This window comes from Cyprinus carpio, chromosome A23 (genome assembly GCF_018340385.1).
Source record: "Cyprinus carpio isolate SPL01 chromosome A23, ASM1834038v1, whole genome shotgun sequence".
Classification (NCBI taxonomy): Eukaryota; Metazoa; Chordata; class Actinopteri; order Cypriniformes; family Cyprinidae; genus Cyprinus; species Cyprinus carpio.
Window position 1 is genome coordinate 5,323,107 of NC_056594.1, and position 16,464 is coordinate 5,339,570.

The 16,464-nt window shown below is 38.1% G+C and overlaps 2 protein-coding genes across 3 annotated transcripts in view; one reads left to right on the top strand and one right to left on the bottom strand.

Annotated features, from left to right (window-relative positions):
- The window catches only part of LOC109050245 (sterile alpha motif domain-containing protein 10-like), an 890,290-nt gene that overhangs the window by 149,998 nt on the left and 723,828 nt on the right, over window positions 1-16,464 (top strand). The window lies entirely within an intron of this gene.
- Window positions 11,139-16,464, bottom strand: part of LOC122135067 (solute carrier organic anion transporter family member 4A1-like) — a 38,848-nt gene continuing 33,522 nt past the window's right edge. Inside the window, exons 1-2 of one of the 2 annotated variants that reach the window (XM_042712752.1) lie at window positions 13,510-13,529; window positions 11,139-11,796 (exon numbers count right to left, since the gene is read on the bottom strand). In XM_042712752.1, coding sequence (XP_042568686.1) covers window positions 11,186-11,611 — 426 coding nt within the window. In that variant the 5' untranslated portion in view covers window positions 11,612-11,796; window positions 13,510-13,529 and the 3' untranslated portion in view covers window positions 11,139-11,185. Of the gene's footprint in view, window positions 11,797-13,509; window positions 13,530-16,464 lie in introns of those variants that run through there. The other variant, XM_042712751.1, reaches the window with a different exon arrangement.

Sequence of the window (16,464 nt, forward strand, 5' to 3'; positions counted from 1 at the left end):
ATAAGACCTCAGATTTCTGATACAAAAACATTAATAAAATTATATAAACATTAACAAATGCAATTTAATATAACTAAAACCAAAAAATAAAACCAAAATCGACAAACGATATCATTGGTCAGATGTTTTTAGGATTGTCACTTATATAAGTGTAAAGTAGGTTTATGTGGTTAGTTTATTTGTAATGCTTTGGTTTATATTTGAATTTAAGCAGCTGAAACCAAATGCACTGCTGCATGCTTAATGTTATGAGCAATCCCGAGAAGAAAGTGTCCTTGTTTACTTAATGTTTTACAATTTGCCATTCCTGAATGTACTGTAGCTGGAAAAATCAGTGGCAAAGCATAATTTTGTGTTAACCATCAAAGTCAAGTGCTTTTCAGTGAATATCCCAGTGATAGGTGGTAATTTTCTCCAACCTGGCTATACAGTTGCAAAAGTTTTCAGGTCTCTGAAAACCTGCTTCCTTTTCATCTCTCACTTGGGCATCTATCTCTGTGTGACATCACACCTTAAAGCCTCTCTGGCACTGCTCAGGGGATCAAATAGGTCATCTGAGCTAACAGTATTTGATGCACCACTTTTAACAAAAGTTCAGAATTAATGAAAATTCAAATACAAGAATCAAAAAGTCAATCAATACTTTGCTGTTAGATGAGTGATCAGAATGTGGACTAGAACTGAAAGTTGCATTCTGCAGGATGTAAACTTGGTTTTAGATGGCTACTTATATAGTTAGTTTTCAACTGACATGTAATCATTTGGTTCAGATACTAAATATTTCCATCAGTGAAAGTGAGTTTTAAGGTGCAGTTTTTTCATGATTTGGAGAGACTCTTCCTTAGGGTTTATGGGTGTAATGGTTTACTTGAACTCTTCACTTGTTCTTGTCTTTTTCTCGTACCATCTCGTTGGTGCTTTCCCTCATACTCAGACGCTACCGTGCTGGCTAAATGCAAACAGAGGCAATATCTTTAAAAAGGCACAGTTTATAAATAATGGGGTCTGTTTTTTTGTTTTTTTTTGTTTTATCGTATAACTGAGGGAGTATTTTGAAATCCACTATTCGCACTATTACCAAGCTTAAACCACTTGTTTTGCACATCTGTTCACAGGTTACATTACTAGACTTACTCCTTGCCATTGCAACTTTATATTAAGTGCTACTAGTTTCTGATATCCATATATGGCTTTTCTCTAGTACAAAAATGCCAAAAATTTACATTTCAAGTATAAAATCTCAGTTATGCACAGAAATTAATTTATTGCCAAAATTAAGATATGTGGCTTTTGGAGTTGTTTGATATATGTCTGCTCTGATTAAAATTTTTTGACAACTACTTCATTATCATGTCTGTGTCATTTCAAATGTGCGCCAATGGGAATATATCACAAATGGGAATGATTGTACAGTTGGGCGGGATGGGGCATATGAAGCAGTGATGGTGTTGACCTTATACACCACTCGAACACAGAGCGTATACACACACTTTGAGGGTCGTTTTTGTAGATAGAAGTCATATTTGGCGTGTGGGTTGGAGATGATCTCAGCGGGGTCTTTGATTGGCAGGAGTCTCTGGCCTCCCCCCCCTCCCACATCTGTGCTCTCACAGCTGCTCTGAGGAGACTCGGGAGGCGGCTTGTAGAGCACGGCAGCCAGCAAAAAAGAAAATAGTGCCCAAAACCTGAGAAAAACAGAGAAAAATGAAATAAGTCAAAACAAAATCATATGGTTGATGTGAACATTATCTTAAAGTGAATTATGTATTACAAGTGAGGTCACATTAAAAATCTGGGATTAAAAATTGAATTTGAATCAAGAATTAAAAATATTTAAGTGTCAGTAGCAACATTTATAATGTTACAAAATTTCTATTTCAAATTAAATACTGTTATTTTGAACTTACTATTCATCAGTGAATACTGAAAAATATGTATCATGATTTCTACAAAAAAAAAAAAAATAAACTTTTCAACATTGATGATAACATTGATGATAACAAGAAATGTTTCTTGAGCAATAAATCAGCATATTAGACTGATTTCTGTAGGATCATGTGGCACTACTATACATTTTAAGATTTATAATTTTTAAAAATGCAAGAAAAAACATTATTACCAAAAATGAAATTTTAAATTAATATTCCTTAAGGTCTCTGTTATGTATAAATGGCAACAAATCAAATATTAAGAAATACAGTAATGACATGCATGTATTTTTTAATCAACTTTCAGTCTAATCGCTATGCTGATAATATAATTTGTAACAGATACATTTGTATTAAATTAGCAAAAATGGAAGCATTTTCACAAATAGTCTCAGACTTTTGATCCCCACTTGATGTGTTATACTTTAGCTTTTATGAAACTCTTGAAACTGACTTGTCAATGTACCACCGGAGGCCATTTAGTGCTGCAAATGGCCTCCTGTGGTAAACTTGAAAGTTAGTTTCAAGAGTTTCATAAAAGCTAAAGTATATTAAATGTGGAATGAGTCATGGTTTCTGGGAACATTTTTCTCTACCTTGTAGATAATGCCTGCGATGAGTGTGTACTGGCTCATGGCTGAGTTGTGGTACAGATAACAGGAGCCGTATTCCCCACACTGTTCCCTCCCACAGCAGGCAGGAGATGTCAATCACTGAGCCGAATGCTATAGGGCCTGGGATTCCACCGAGAGTCCTTACTACGATCCACTGGATTCCAAGTCCAAATGATCTCTGACTGTCAGGAACACACCTGCAGGAGAAAAAACAGACAATCACAATATACAATAAACACAAGCATCTATGTTATAAGGTAAGCCACAAGAGATCCTACTATATATGTTTGGAATGGAATACTAGCTTACTACTTAAACACTATATATATATATATATATATATATATATATATATATATATATATATATATATATATATATATAGTGAAAAAGTAGATATTTGTCCACAAGAAAACCATACAAAAATATAAAAATATTATCATTTAAAATAACTTGTTTTTCTATTTTTATATATATTTTAATGTGTAATTTATTCATGTGATGACAAGGCTGAATTTTCAGCAGCCATTACTGCAGTCTCAGGGTCACATGATTCTTAAGAAATAATTCAAATATGCTGATTTGGTGCTCAGGAAACATTTCTTATTATCATTATTACAAAACATTTGTGTTTATTATTATTATTATTATTTATTTATTTATTTTTATTTTTATTTTTGGAAAACGTGATACTTTTTTCAGTTTTTTTAATCTTTCAAAAGAAAAAAACTTGCTTACTTTTGAATCATAATGGTCATACCTGAGTGTGGCAGTAAGTGCAGGGATACTGCAGAGGAAAGTGAAGAGGATGATGACGAAGAGGAAGAAGAGGAAGGCTGGCATGTGATTGCAGGACGACGCACACCTCCCTTTTTCAGCAAAACCTTGTTCTCCCCATGATATATTCCCTACCACACAGCTGCAGCCAGAGAACACCTATGAATGAATAAACACATGCACACCAATAGGGCCAAATTCATTAACCAAGATTAAGACAGATGATTCATAGTTTTATTTTTAATTTTTTTTAATTATGAACCCTCTGAATAAAACTAACTGTTTGCTTGGCAATCACAACAAATACATAACGTGAAATACATTTCATGCATAAGGGCTTAGTTTAAAATAGCGTTTCTGTTTAATTATTGGTTTCTTGATACTTTACAATATGGTCTTGCATGGTACAGACAGCTCTAGAACATATGTGATTTGCAATTCATAGAGACGCACTATATCTAATAAGCATTAGTCTAACGTCGCAGAGTCTTAGTCGGACCGGGCCCTTTAATATGCAATTACTGATGACAGAATGTGTGCTAGTTTACGCGTAGAGTTTAACTGACTGTGATCATGTTGTGTTAAGAGAAGTGTATGTGACAAACTGTGATTAAGCGGTGTCGGAGAGCATGGCCACGCTTGTACCGTCTGCCTCGGGGGTGTTTATGGTGTGGTTGTTAATGTGAGCGTACATGCCGGCGATGGCAGGGAGGAGAAATCCATCACGATGAGTACGGGTGCCTAGTCACGCCATCCCGCCATCAACCACACAGGGGTTAACAACGGGGCCTCAACACAGTGACGCCAATGTTTGGCAGCTTACAAGTCAGGGTGTGCCCAGATCTGAGAAGCTGATAGGGAGTAGAGAAAAATTAAAGTTTTAAATTTCATTTGACCTCAACCGATCAATAACACATTTCAGTCAGATCCCCCTGGTTCCTGCTCTGGGGGGTATTAATTTAAACCTTAGCGTGTGTAATAAAACAAGCATGCAACATGTCAGTAGCGTTGGGAATTTAATTTTAAAAAGATTAATACCTAAGGTGGACGTGGAAAAGAAATTCATGTGCATTTTTAATTCATTGATTTAGTTAATAGCATTAATACACGTTGTTTGTGTGGTCTCTTCTAAGAGACAAAAATGTCTTAACATGTTTTGTGTTGGATTAGTTAATCGGGACCATTTCTGATATCATGATATGAATGGTCAAGTATGGTATTCAAATATATTATCCTCTCAAGCCGCTTTATGGTGTATGGTGAGTAAACCTGCAACTGAATAAATCCTGAAAAAGCTGTGCTGATGGAAAAAGCAGGCCTTAGAAAGCACTCCCTCAGTATTGAAAGGGGTAAAGGAACATAAAACAAAGATGTTTATTCACATCAATTAATTAATATCTGTTTTCTTGTATTTTTTCTCCCCCTTCACTTTAATAGGACAGCGAGGAACCCGTGAGGTGGAAAGCGGAGTACTGGGGGAAGTGTGGACAGGGCAAAGAAGGGGTGTTTTTTACATTAAACAGTAATAATGTGGCTAAATTAGCAAGGTAAGATTAGTCCATGGGGCTGAATTTGTTGATTTTCATTTATTTTAAATTCAATTACATATGCAAACTAATGTCCATGTAGATTTTTGCACCTCTTAGTCTCTAATAGATAAACTTAATGACCCTGCCTGATATGTGTATATATTGCAGTTTAGATTTTGGTTAGAAGGGTGAACATAGGGGAAAGGTGGCTGGAACACCCGCAGGGGCATGGGGTTGGGCAGCTGATGTAGTGCAGGGTACGTGTGCCAACACCACTGAGAAGACTAAGCACGACGGCTGAGGACGGCAGCAAAGTTTAGAAAAGCGGGGTCCAGCATATCGTCAAAGTGAACCACTGAATCATAAATGATTCAAAGTGGCTATTGTTAATAATTATTTCAAGGCTTCAACTCTCTGTCCTTTTTAATCTCTCAAATAGATGTACTCCATGGTACCTTCATGTACTTGCAGGCAAGCCACAGCAATAGAAACAACCACCGGGGTTGTTGACACGGATAAATAACAGTATAACTTCCAAAGATTGAATCTAACAGTAATGAATTCAAAGGGTTTCACACCTTTTGTTGTTATAGATAAGCTGTCTGCAGGTAGGGGCCCGCTGTATGGTTGTGTGTGTAAAGTTGCTTGTAGTAATGGGGCGTTTTACTCCTGCCATGGACAACATTCAGGACATTGTACCACAAAAGATGAAGAAATAGCCACATCATGGACTGACCACGCTTCTACAGAGCATGCAGAAACGGATGAGTCCCGCAGTCAGCGAAGGTTCAAGCTTTTTTTACAATGAAGCCACCCAAAAAGGTGGCCTCCTCCACCGGCTGGTACCACCATATACCCTGGAATGGGAAGATGCAGTGTAAAAACAAGCGCAGTGTAGTTCTTTTCCCTAGATACCAATAGGTGAGTATTGGGCAGAGGGGAGTGGTGTGGCATTGAGTTGTTGATTGACATGTGATTCCTACCGAGACCGGTTGTCTGCCGTCTGAAGCAACTCAGACTGAACCTGAGACATCACAGAAATTTTGGGGCCAACACGTGGACACTCCCGCTATGAGTGTGGGCCTCCGTAGCCCCAGCGAGAGACACAGAAAGATAAGGTAGGGTGCTTCAAAAAGCATCAAGCAGCTGACCTATAGAGAACAGCGGAGAAAATGACTGGATTGTGATCTGATCCCCAAACTCTGGAGCGTGATTTCCCATTGTTACAATGTAAGAAATTCACTCAAAAAGCATATTTGTAATAATGTCAAATTAAAAGTGCTTTTAAATCATTATGTTTTAATTATCTTTTTTTGTGATTTGAAAAAGTTTGGTTAGAAATTACATAATATATTTAAAAAAATATATTTTTAGTTTACAACATTGATGCTTTGGTTATAAACAAATAAGATATTTTTGACGTCAAAAATGTTGCTTCTGATATAAAAAAAAAAAAATAAGTCCTGCCCATCCATAAGATTGCCTTTCGACCACTGAAAATGATTTCTTCTGTCTGAATCAGGAGAGCAAATATGCCACATGATCAAGGTCTACGCAGTGACAATTAAAACAACTCCAAAACAGTTCTAAACAAATAGGTGGGTGGATTTTAATGTGAAAGGACAACAGGAGATGGACTTTCACTAGAGGAAGAGTAATTAAAGATTATGGACTCGTATTTTGGTTAGAACCAGCAGTTCGGAGTTAAAACACCTTGATGATGGATTTTTTTCCTAACAAACACACATGCAGTTAAGTGTTTTAAGTACTCTTTTTGAAAGTATGCTAAAGCGTACTTATTTTTCACATATTGGACCAAAAGCTTGCCAAAATTAATTGTTTTACATGCATTAATCCTTTTTAAAATTATGTAAAACATGCATTTTAAATTATTCAATCTAGCATTTTAGTCATTTAGTCTTTTTTATTATTATATTTTATAAGTTAAAACAGCACATGATGTCAGAGTTGACATCTCGTGGGCCAACGATGATTCCACCTTTCAATGTTTTAATAGATAGCCGTTTATGGATAACATACAACAGCATCAACTGACAGCATTGATTTGTGCTTTTTTTCTTTTATTTCGGTCAAAAGACCCATTGGTGAAATGCAGCAATTGTCTTTCAATGGCTTTTGAAAACTGGACCAAGGAGAAGAAAACAACTGGAGGTTTTAATGATATCTAGTGGAAACATTGCAGCCAACTGAAAACAACCCAGTAACTTGTACATGGCAGTTTGTTGGATCTTTAAAAGTAAAGTGTCAGTAAAAAGTGCTAATTTTCTGGGATCTTCTTTGCAAATGGTCTAGGGACTCACCCCCCCTTCTGCATTCGCTCCCTTGGCACAGAACAGCACAACTTCCCACTCCTCGCGCTCACTTCCCATGTTCTAATTATAAACATGGTCGTAATCGGCACATTATACAGCCTAACAAACGTATAGCTTTTTTTACTATGTTTGACCAAGCAGCAGAGGAAACAGACACTTCCTCTTCCAGTCAGGTGTTCCATACCTGGGCATGCCTTTATAAACGTTTTGCCAAACTTGCGGCTCAGATGCAGTGGACTGACTGCCATTCCTCAGCTGGTTGGGCCCTCCTGAGACCCGCATGGGCACCTACCGCTGAGGAGCACTACAAACATACAGAAAGTGCGACTGTTACTCACCCCAATACTGTACTGTACTGGAGTCAATTTGACCAACTTTAATGTTGGGGACTTGTGGGGTAGCCCCTGGTAGCTGCCGTGTGTACTCCATGTATAGGGTAGAAGCGCTAACCATAGATGCTGCCGCACCTCCCTGCCAGGAAACCACATCCCCAAGCTCCCACCCACATTGGGTTTTTTCAGGAGTCAGCTCGGTCCTTAAGAGAGACAGAAAGCGACATTATAGCAAGCTATGACTCACAGACACTGTGCAAAGTTGTTGTCTTTGAAGCAAATTGTCAAGTTTTGTGTTATTTCTATAGGGTTTATAGTACGTCAGGGATGATGATAGGTTGTATCAAAATTGAAGGTCACCGGCGTCTGACTTGAATCTGTTCCACGAAATTTAAATGTAACGCCTCAAAATAATTTCTCGCCATTTCTGCTATATAGTCTCCCCTATTTATGTATTCATATTTTGGATAAATACAGGACCATATAGCGCGTCAATGACAGTAAATTAGATAGCATTTTTTTTTTTTTTTTAGCAAATCTCAAACGGAATGAATGATAATACCTCCATTTTTCATAACATACAAAAGGTCCATTCTGTTTTTCTGCATAAATCCACTTGTGGAACTTTAAAATGACAGGTTTGTGGGGTGTGTGTGTGTGTGTTGGTGTTGGTGTGTTTGTTGTGTGTGTGTGTGTGTGTGGTGGTGTGTGTGTAAATTAACAGCCCTTTTGACACCCCGACTGTTAATATTGGTGCATCCCCTAACATCAAAAATTGATATACAATACTAGCTATCAGGCCTTTAACTAAGGATCAGTGCCATTCAAACTGTTTCTCACTAGAAAGAGTCTGACACTTGTTAAAGCCTCCCATTTTCAGGACCTAATTTCATCTAAAAATGCAAATTCTGTCAGCTGTCTTATATAATGCTTTAATCTTATGTATGCTGAATTATTAATACATCTGGCCGAACTTTTTCATTTATCATTTTTTTGTTTATTTCTGTACTTATTTGTGTGGGTTTTATTTGCTAACACTCAAGGTTTAAGTTTCTGCTCATTCGCCCCCCCTACTTTTTGGTTGGATTTCTGGTTGTACCTGTTGAGAACGAAGATCCACCCAGCAAGTATCCAGACCGGCAGGTCTCACAATGTCAGGAGCTGTAATAAATCCCTGAGGAAACCAGCAAAGACAGCATATCAAGTCTCTATTCGTCTCCACTTCTGCCCCTTAGTTCCTCTGCAAAGCTGGTCGGCGTTCAACACTGAAGGTTCATGTTTCCTGTTTTTGGCTCATAAGACACTGTGTACGACTGAGATTTTTTTTTTCCATTGACTATGTCATGAGAAGAGGGGCACGGCAATATTAGTGCTGGTCCTCCATGTGCCTTTGAAAACTGGACAGTTTGGGGAGGAAAGCCTTGGAAGGATGTTTTATTGCAGTCTTAGGCGGCGAGGAGAGGGAAACTCGTGGCCTTCACTGATAAAGGGGCAGAAGGGCAAAACAAAATGGGAAACCAACAGTGTGGGTTGTGCAAGCCCCTAGTGCGTGTGTGGGAACATGACCGGGTTTAGTGATGGTAAATTAATCAATCCCTGAGTGGGGGGCTTCATTGCGACACAAAAGCAATCTCCGACTCTAGCTCTTAGTTGTGCTTATGGCGTAGCTTTCGATAACTCATGTACAGGGGCGAGTCTGGCACATATAAACCCCTGCTGGGACACAGTATGCACATCCAATGGCGCATAGGGTCGGCAGGATGCCCCAAGTATTAGGCCCCACTTGTTTTCATTATTTTTGGATCCTGTTTAATGCTTTCTCAATTTCAATAATCAAACGCATGTTCTCCTTCAAACTGCAATTTACCACTATCTATACTTTTGGTCTAAAAGAATAATAACAATTCTCTAGGTGACAATCTGTTTTGGAGTTTTTTCCCACTTCTGATTTTAGTCTTGTACTGCTGGTGAATTCCTTTTGCTTGATATTATGATTTCATGACAAATTTATCATCAATTCATTTTAACTAAGACATTAAGTTTATACACAATATTAAAACGGTAACCTCGATCCTTTCGCTATACGTGTGACTGTTAGATGCTAGCAACAGGTCCTCTAAGGCGTAATTAAAATCGGGGGGGAACGCATGCCCAGAAGAATTAAAATTAGCAAATATCCGCCTAATCCATGACCTCTTTACATTTTTTTAATGGCATCATCACACTCACCTATATATACAGGTGCGTAGTTTGACTTGACAGTCTCCTCTTCGGTCTGTGACCGCCCGAGGGTGTCCAACGGCTTGCCACCCCGAAACCAGCAGCACAACCTGTCCCAGCAGAAAGACGTAGCGGTAAGCCGAGAGCCCCCCTTCCTCCGCCGACCCAAGTAAATCGGTTTTTGGCATTGGCCAGCACAGTCCCATGCGCTTCCGGTACTCTCACCTGCTAGGGTTGGTGTGGTGCCAAGGGTGGCCGGGCAAAGCCCGAGGAGCCCCGTGCCTGATGGAGCCCCCCCCAGCCAGCCATTGAGGCTTTCTGACCCGTTCCCCCCAAGTAGCTCACGAAAAGTCCGGCCCACACCGGACGCCCCACTGTCTAGGGCGGCTCGCAATGAGTCCGCCTGCACGGCCTCCCCCTTAGCCTTGTGTTCCTCCTGCTGGGTGTCCACAAATTTCCCCTTTGCTCCGTTGCCCTGTAATGTTTGAGATTAGGGCTGATGTGTCTTTTTGGGCCATGCATACTTTTTGGACTAATTTTTCCTATAAACCATTGTGATATACAAGGTGGATTGGTTGTGATGCTTACAATTTACAATTAAATTCTATCGATTGATATGCTTACTTCATACTTGAAAGTACATACCATTCAAAAAACAAGTTTTTCAGTAAAAAAAATAAAAAATAAAAAAAATAGTACTTTTTTAAGAAATATATATTTTTACTCATCAAGGATGTATTAAATTGATCAAACATGACAGTAAATACATTAATAATGTTACAAAAGCTTTCTATTTTAAATAAATGGTGTTCTTTTGAACTTTCTATTCATCAAAGGATCTTGAAAAAAAAGTACCATGGTTTCCACAAAAATTATAAGCAATATTAAACAATGATAAGAATAAGAAATGTTTCTTGAGCATCAAATCAGCATATTGAGCAGAATGATTCCTGAAGATATGTTTGTTGATGATGAGTTGTGATTGTTGATGAGAATGATTAATGAAAATTTCCATTTAAATTTTGCATCACAGGAATAAATTGCAGTTTAAAATAGAATAAAATATAAAACATTTAGCATATTTAGAGTTATTAAAACGTTATTTTAAATTGTAATAACATTTCACAATATTTACTATGCAACTTTGTTGTGCATAAAAAAACATTTAAATTCTTACTGAACTTTTGAACAGTATTTTATTATTATTTGGACAATATGCAAATTTGGTCTGATTAAGACAGATTAAGCAGAGTTTGTCCATGTAGGGAGGTTTTTTTTTTTTATTTAGATTTTTTCTATACTATAAAATTGTGTGTCAAATCTATATATATATTTTTTAAATGTATTTTGAACATATAAGCTAATGGTTCATTTTAATACATTTAGGAGGGGATACATTATGGCTGATACCAAACATGAAAAATAGATATTTATGTTGAAATTTGCTTAAGATTATATGTAAGAATTGACCTGGTAGCTGCGCAGGTCAAAACGTCTCTCAATGGAAGTGATGACGGTGTTGATAAAGCCGTTGATGATCATGCCTTGGAGGAAGGAGGCCACACAGAGGAAAAAGAGAAACCAGCGTGGGGTGTTGAAGGTCTGGATACACTGTAGGGTTAGTGCTCCCCATCCACAACGATTCTCTGAGTCCGTCGGGACAAACTTCACACCAGTGGGTGGCTCAGTGTGGTCAAGCCCCAGTTTGCCTGTCTTGTGGAGCACAGTGTGGGCATCTCCAGATAGGCTGCTTGGACCAGAGCCCTGGGACTCCACTGGGCTGGGTGTGTCCAGGCTGGGTCCCAATGGACTGTCATGTAGGACCAGAAGCTCTTGCTTGGAGCTGAAGGAAGTGTCATTGTTCAGCGGGTGGGGCATGGCCCCAGCAGAGGGCACTGTGACAGACTTTGTGAAGGGTAAGAAAACAAAAACGTTCTTACAGGAAACACTGATTCTGTGTGTTGTTTTGCAGGGTGACACAATGGCAGTCTTTGGAAAAGGATCCCTTCACGAAGTTTCTTAAAATTTAAACTGAAGTCATACAGATTTTGGAAAACAAAATTCTGCAAAGAAAGAGTGAGAAAGAGACACACACAAAGTTAGGTTTGTCACCAACTTACTAAATTCCCAGTAAACAATTGAACCTAATAAACTATAAAAGTAAATCTATTCAAGTCTGTTTCCGCCACAGAATAAGAAATAAAAATAATATTACGAATAATATTACTATCTTAAGAGTACATATTACTACTCTAAGGTATGCACAATTTCTGACAGTATGAATTAAAAAGGCATAAAATAATGTTCTCTCTCTCTCTCTTTTTTTTTTTTTTTTATAGAGAAAGAACCATGACTTCCAAACAGACCCCTAAAAACTCTCATGAGCAGGGGATTAGTTCTACATGCCATCCACGGTCTACAAAACACTCCTCTAAAGTGTGGATGACCTACGGTAGCCCACGGGACCGTTAGGAGGTTTTGAATATTCAAAATTATGTTTCAATTTATGTTCTGTACACTCAGAAGTTCTGCATGTGCAGGGTTTAAAACGATGCATTCATTTAGAACACATGCGTGCCACACCGAAAGACTTGTACTGAAAACTGAGCCAATCCTCCCTATATTGTACACTCAGAAGTTCTGCATGTGCAGGGTGTCATTATGCAGAGTACAAGTACAGAGCTAATGAAATGCAGTTAGGCATCTAACCAGAAGTGCAAGAATATAGTGTTTTATATACATAAAAAGCGCAAAATATGCAAAATATAAAAAAATGCAAAAATATGCAAGCTGCGTAAAGCCCCTGAAACACCAGGGGGCCCTTGTGCTCTCAAAGATGATTAAATTTTAGTTTCGTTTTTGAATTTAGCCAGCTGTTATGAAAACGTGAATGATCATTTCTTTTAATGCGGTGCGCTGTCGCCCTTTTCTATGTAAAAATTTGTCAAATCATGTAATGTGAATGTCATACAGTCTTACTCGAGACAATATAACATATATATATATATATATATATATATATATATATATATATTATATATATAATAAAAATAAAATAAAAAATTAGTTGAAACCGTTACGAGCCACGGAGGCGGCTTGCACTGCTTCTCAGCGCTTTACACGAGCGCGATCCGAACTGAAACACGGACAAAGGCGTTTAATTTATTCGTTCATAAACCCACTCCATTAATATATATGCACTTACTCCAAACATATAGTGCATTTTCAGATACTCAGGTTTCATAGTATGTAGTATACGTATTATTACAGGGAACATGAAAATATCATATTGTAATTATATTTTTAAACATTTTAATTGTGGACTAGATCTTGTGAACACCTAAAGTTCCTGTAAAATCTAAAAGTGTAACCTGGCCATCCCCTCTGCTCAGAATTCCAGATTTGGTTTTAACACATAATTACCAGCAACTTTGTGTTTTCATGCATTGGCATTGTTAAAATAATTTACAACCACTGTATGAACAAAGTTCATTTCAATAGAATTGAACCCATGGCTGCAAAAACATGTGAGACAAATGAAAATGCTTTGCTATTATTACACTCGGCAGACACTTTAATACAAAGCCAATTCCAGTCCAATAAAGTTATATTGTTTTATTTTAATGAGGCATATGCATTCCCTAGAAATGAAACCCATGACCTAAATGGCTACAAACATAAAAAAATAAAAATAACATGCCCATATTACACCCCCAAACTGACATATAGAGGTTGTCCCACTGAAAGAATAGGAAAAAGATTGTCACTTTGCCTACCTCAGTTCCTCAGATACTTCATTGGTCCTTTTAAAGGTCTGAGAGTTTGAGAGTGGCAAGAAAAATCCAAAGAGGAGACAAGCAGCAGCAAAAGAAACTAGAAGCAAACAAGACCGCCTAAAATGGGGCGTTACTCCAGCCTCTCACTCCTTCACCATCTATCACTGAAAGCTAGCATGGACGCGCACTCCTACCGACTGTATCTTCCCTGACATATGATGATAGTTTACCTCAGATACTCCTCTTAACTCATCACACTTCATTCACTCTGCATGAATTTATCTACCCAGCAAACCCAAGGAGGAAAAAGTTAAGATTCTGCCATTCTGCCTTGCTAACACTCTAAAGTGCCCTACCACAAGTAATAATAAAAATAAAAATAATAATAATAATAATAAATAATAGTAATAATAATAATGTTAAATAAATTTATTTAATAAAAGATTTTTGAAAAGGGTAACTCAGACGTTGTAAATAACGCTGTCAATAATTTGATTTGTAAAAAGTATTTAGTGCTTAACTTCATGACGAAGCGTAAAATGTAGATATATATATTATATATGATAGATATTTTATTTTTATATATTTTTTCTTTTTTTTTATTTTTCCGATATTTATTTGTCAAATGTTTTCGGGTAAGAAATATATGGCGGGATGTGGAACTGAGTGCTCATGAAGTGAATGGGAATGCTAACAGACTTTTCTCCCAGGTATTATGCTTACCAGTTTCCCAATAACTTACTCTCCACAGCAATAAAGCTAGATTGTACACATTTGGGAGATAAATAGTAGGGAATGCAGAAATAGAGTTTTATAAGCTACCAGAGCTCTTTATATAAATCATGCAGTAAAAACCAAACATCAGAATGGGAATTGTCACTGTTTTTTTCCAGCTAAGCTTTCAGTCAGTTAAAGCGCAACTGCAAATGCCCTGGTTTTCATTCTGAGCTCATTAGCATGCATGGAAAGTGACCAGGTACATGGTTGAAAAGCTGTGGAAGTGACAATGAGTGTTATGGTAGTGCAGCTGAGGCTTGTGTAGATGAATTTCTCAGCTCTGCTTGCTTCAAAAAGAGGCTCTGTGGTTTGTGCTTTGGTTACAATAGAGATTAATAAATAATAATAATAATAAAAAAGCCCTAATTATTTGTGTCTTGCTTTATATGGAACTCTTTCATTTCCTATGAATTTTAAAAGAAGTGCTTGATCAAAACAGAGGGAAGAAGAGCATCCCAGCAAGAGGCTCCAGGGGTAGGAACAATGTATTTGTTGTGGAGTGCAGGTATCCTTTGTTGTCCTTTTCTTTGAACTCACAGCTGGATGATCATATGGTGAGATATGAGATTACACATGATCCAACAACAGAAGGAAAACAAAGCAGAGACCCGCTAAAGCCGCCACTCACGCTTTTTAGGATTTCTGGGAAGGCTTGTTATTTGTAAAAAGCATTCACACTGGCATCTATTTTTACAAAATTGCATAATAGTGAAGTTCAAGGTTACTGCGAGGTACTGGGAATGGTTAATCCTCAGATGTGTTTTACAGTACAAAATGTAATAAAATAAAAATTATTTTTCTCCAACAGCCTTTTATATTTAATATATGAATTTGACAGACTTTTTAATTTTTTTTTTTTTTTTATATATATAAAACATTGTATTCAAGGTAAAGTTTTATCTAGTTTCCTTCAGCATGCATTACAAGGAATCCATGGGCCCAAAGCTCATGACTTTGATCCTGCTTTTTGGCTCCTGTGTGAGGCTGGTAAGAGAGGAACAAGGAGCACATTTTGTATCAAAATTTATTTAAAAAATTTTTAAAGTACACACAAAAAAATGGGTGTAGTATTTACTTTTAAAAGCAATTTCCTAGTAGCTTTTCCACATTTTTTTTTTAAAAAGAAACACCAAATAATACAGTGAATTAAATGTAGTTTTAATTTTTTTGCTTTATTTTTTTAAGTGAGAAAGGAGCACAGGAAATGGAATTTTTCATGTAGAAATTTCCTCCAAAAGATACTTTATTTTATTTTAATTTCAAAAATATTTTAGCAATACTTTAGATTAGGGAACTACATTCTACTGTACTGGGATTTCCCTCAAATGACTCCTAAATTACTTTTAGCTTGTAGTAAGTAAGTATAGTAGCTCTTGTAGTTGTTATATTTATTTATATAAGGGATATTAGGGATCTAAACCTTAGTCATGCAATATAAGGCATTACTATATGAGTTGTCAAAGTACTAATGGATGCCCAGAAATTTTTCCCAGTTTTACTACTGGGAATTTTTGGGTAGGGCTATAGGTATTCAGCCAGCTTGGCCCCCTGGCCTGCCACTCATGCACTTGGCTCCCCTAGTCACCGCCGCGCCACTTGACCCTAGGTTCCCTGCTCCACCATGGCCCCCTAGGTTCCCTGTTCACCGCGGCTCCTTGAGAGTCAGCAGCTACTCGGCACTTGGCCCCCTGAGTTCCCTGCTCACCCATGTGGCTCCTTGAGTCAGCCTGCTCATGCTAGTCCCCCTGGAGCCAGCCTGCTCCGCCATGCGCGGCCTGAGTTTCCTTCTGCTCCTTCCTTGGCCCCCCTGGGTCTTCAGTTCACCATGGGTCCCCCTAAGTCTGCCTCTTCACGCCCACTTGGCCCCCCTAAGTTCCCCTGCTTCTGCCATGGCCCCCCAGGGGTTCCTCACTTGCTCCTGCCTTGGCACATGAGTCAGCCCTGCTCCACCACTTGGTCCCCCTGAGTTCCCCTACTCCTTTGTGGTCCCCCTGGAGTTCTCTGCCCGGCCATGGCTCCCCTGAGTTCCCCTGTTTCCTGCCATTGCTCCCCAGGGCCTACTTGTAGCCAGGTGCTGTCTCTTTAAGAATGTTGCTTCCAGTGAGGGTCATGTGGGATCACTTTGAGAAGGGGCACTGGGAGAGAGAGGGCTGACAGAGAAAGGCTGCGTTGTTCTAC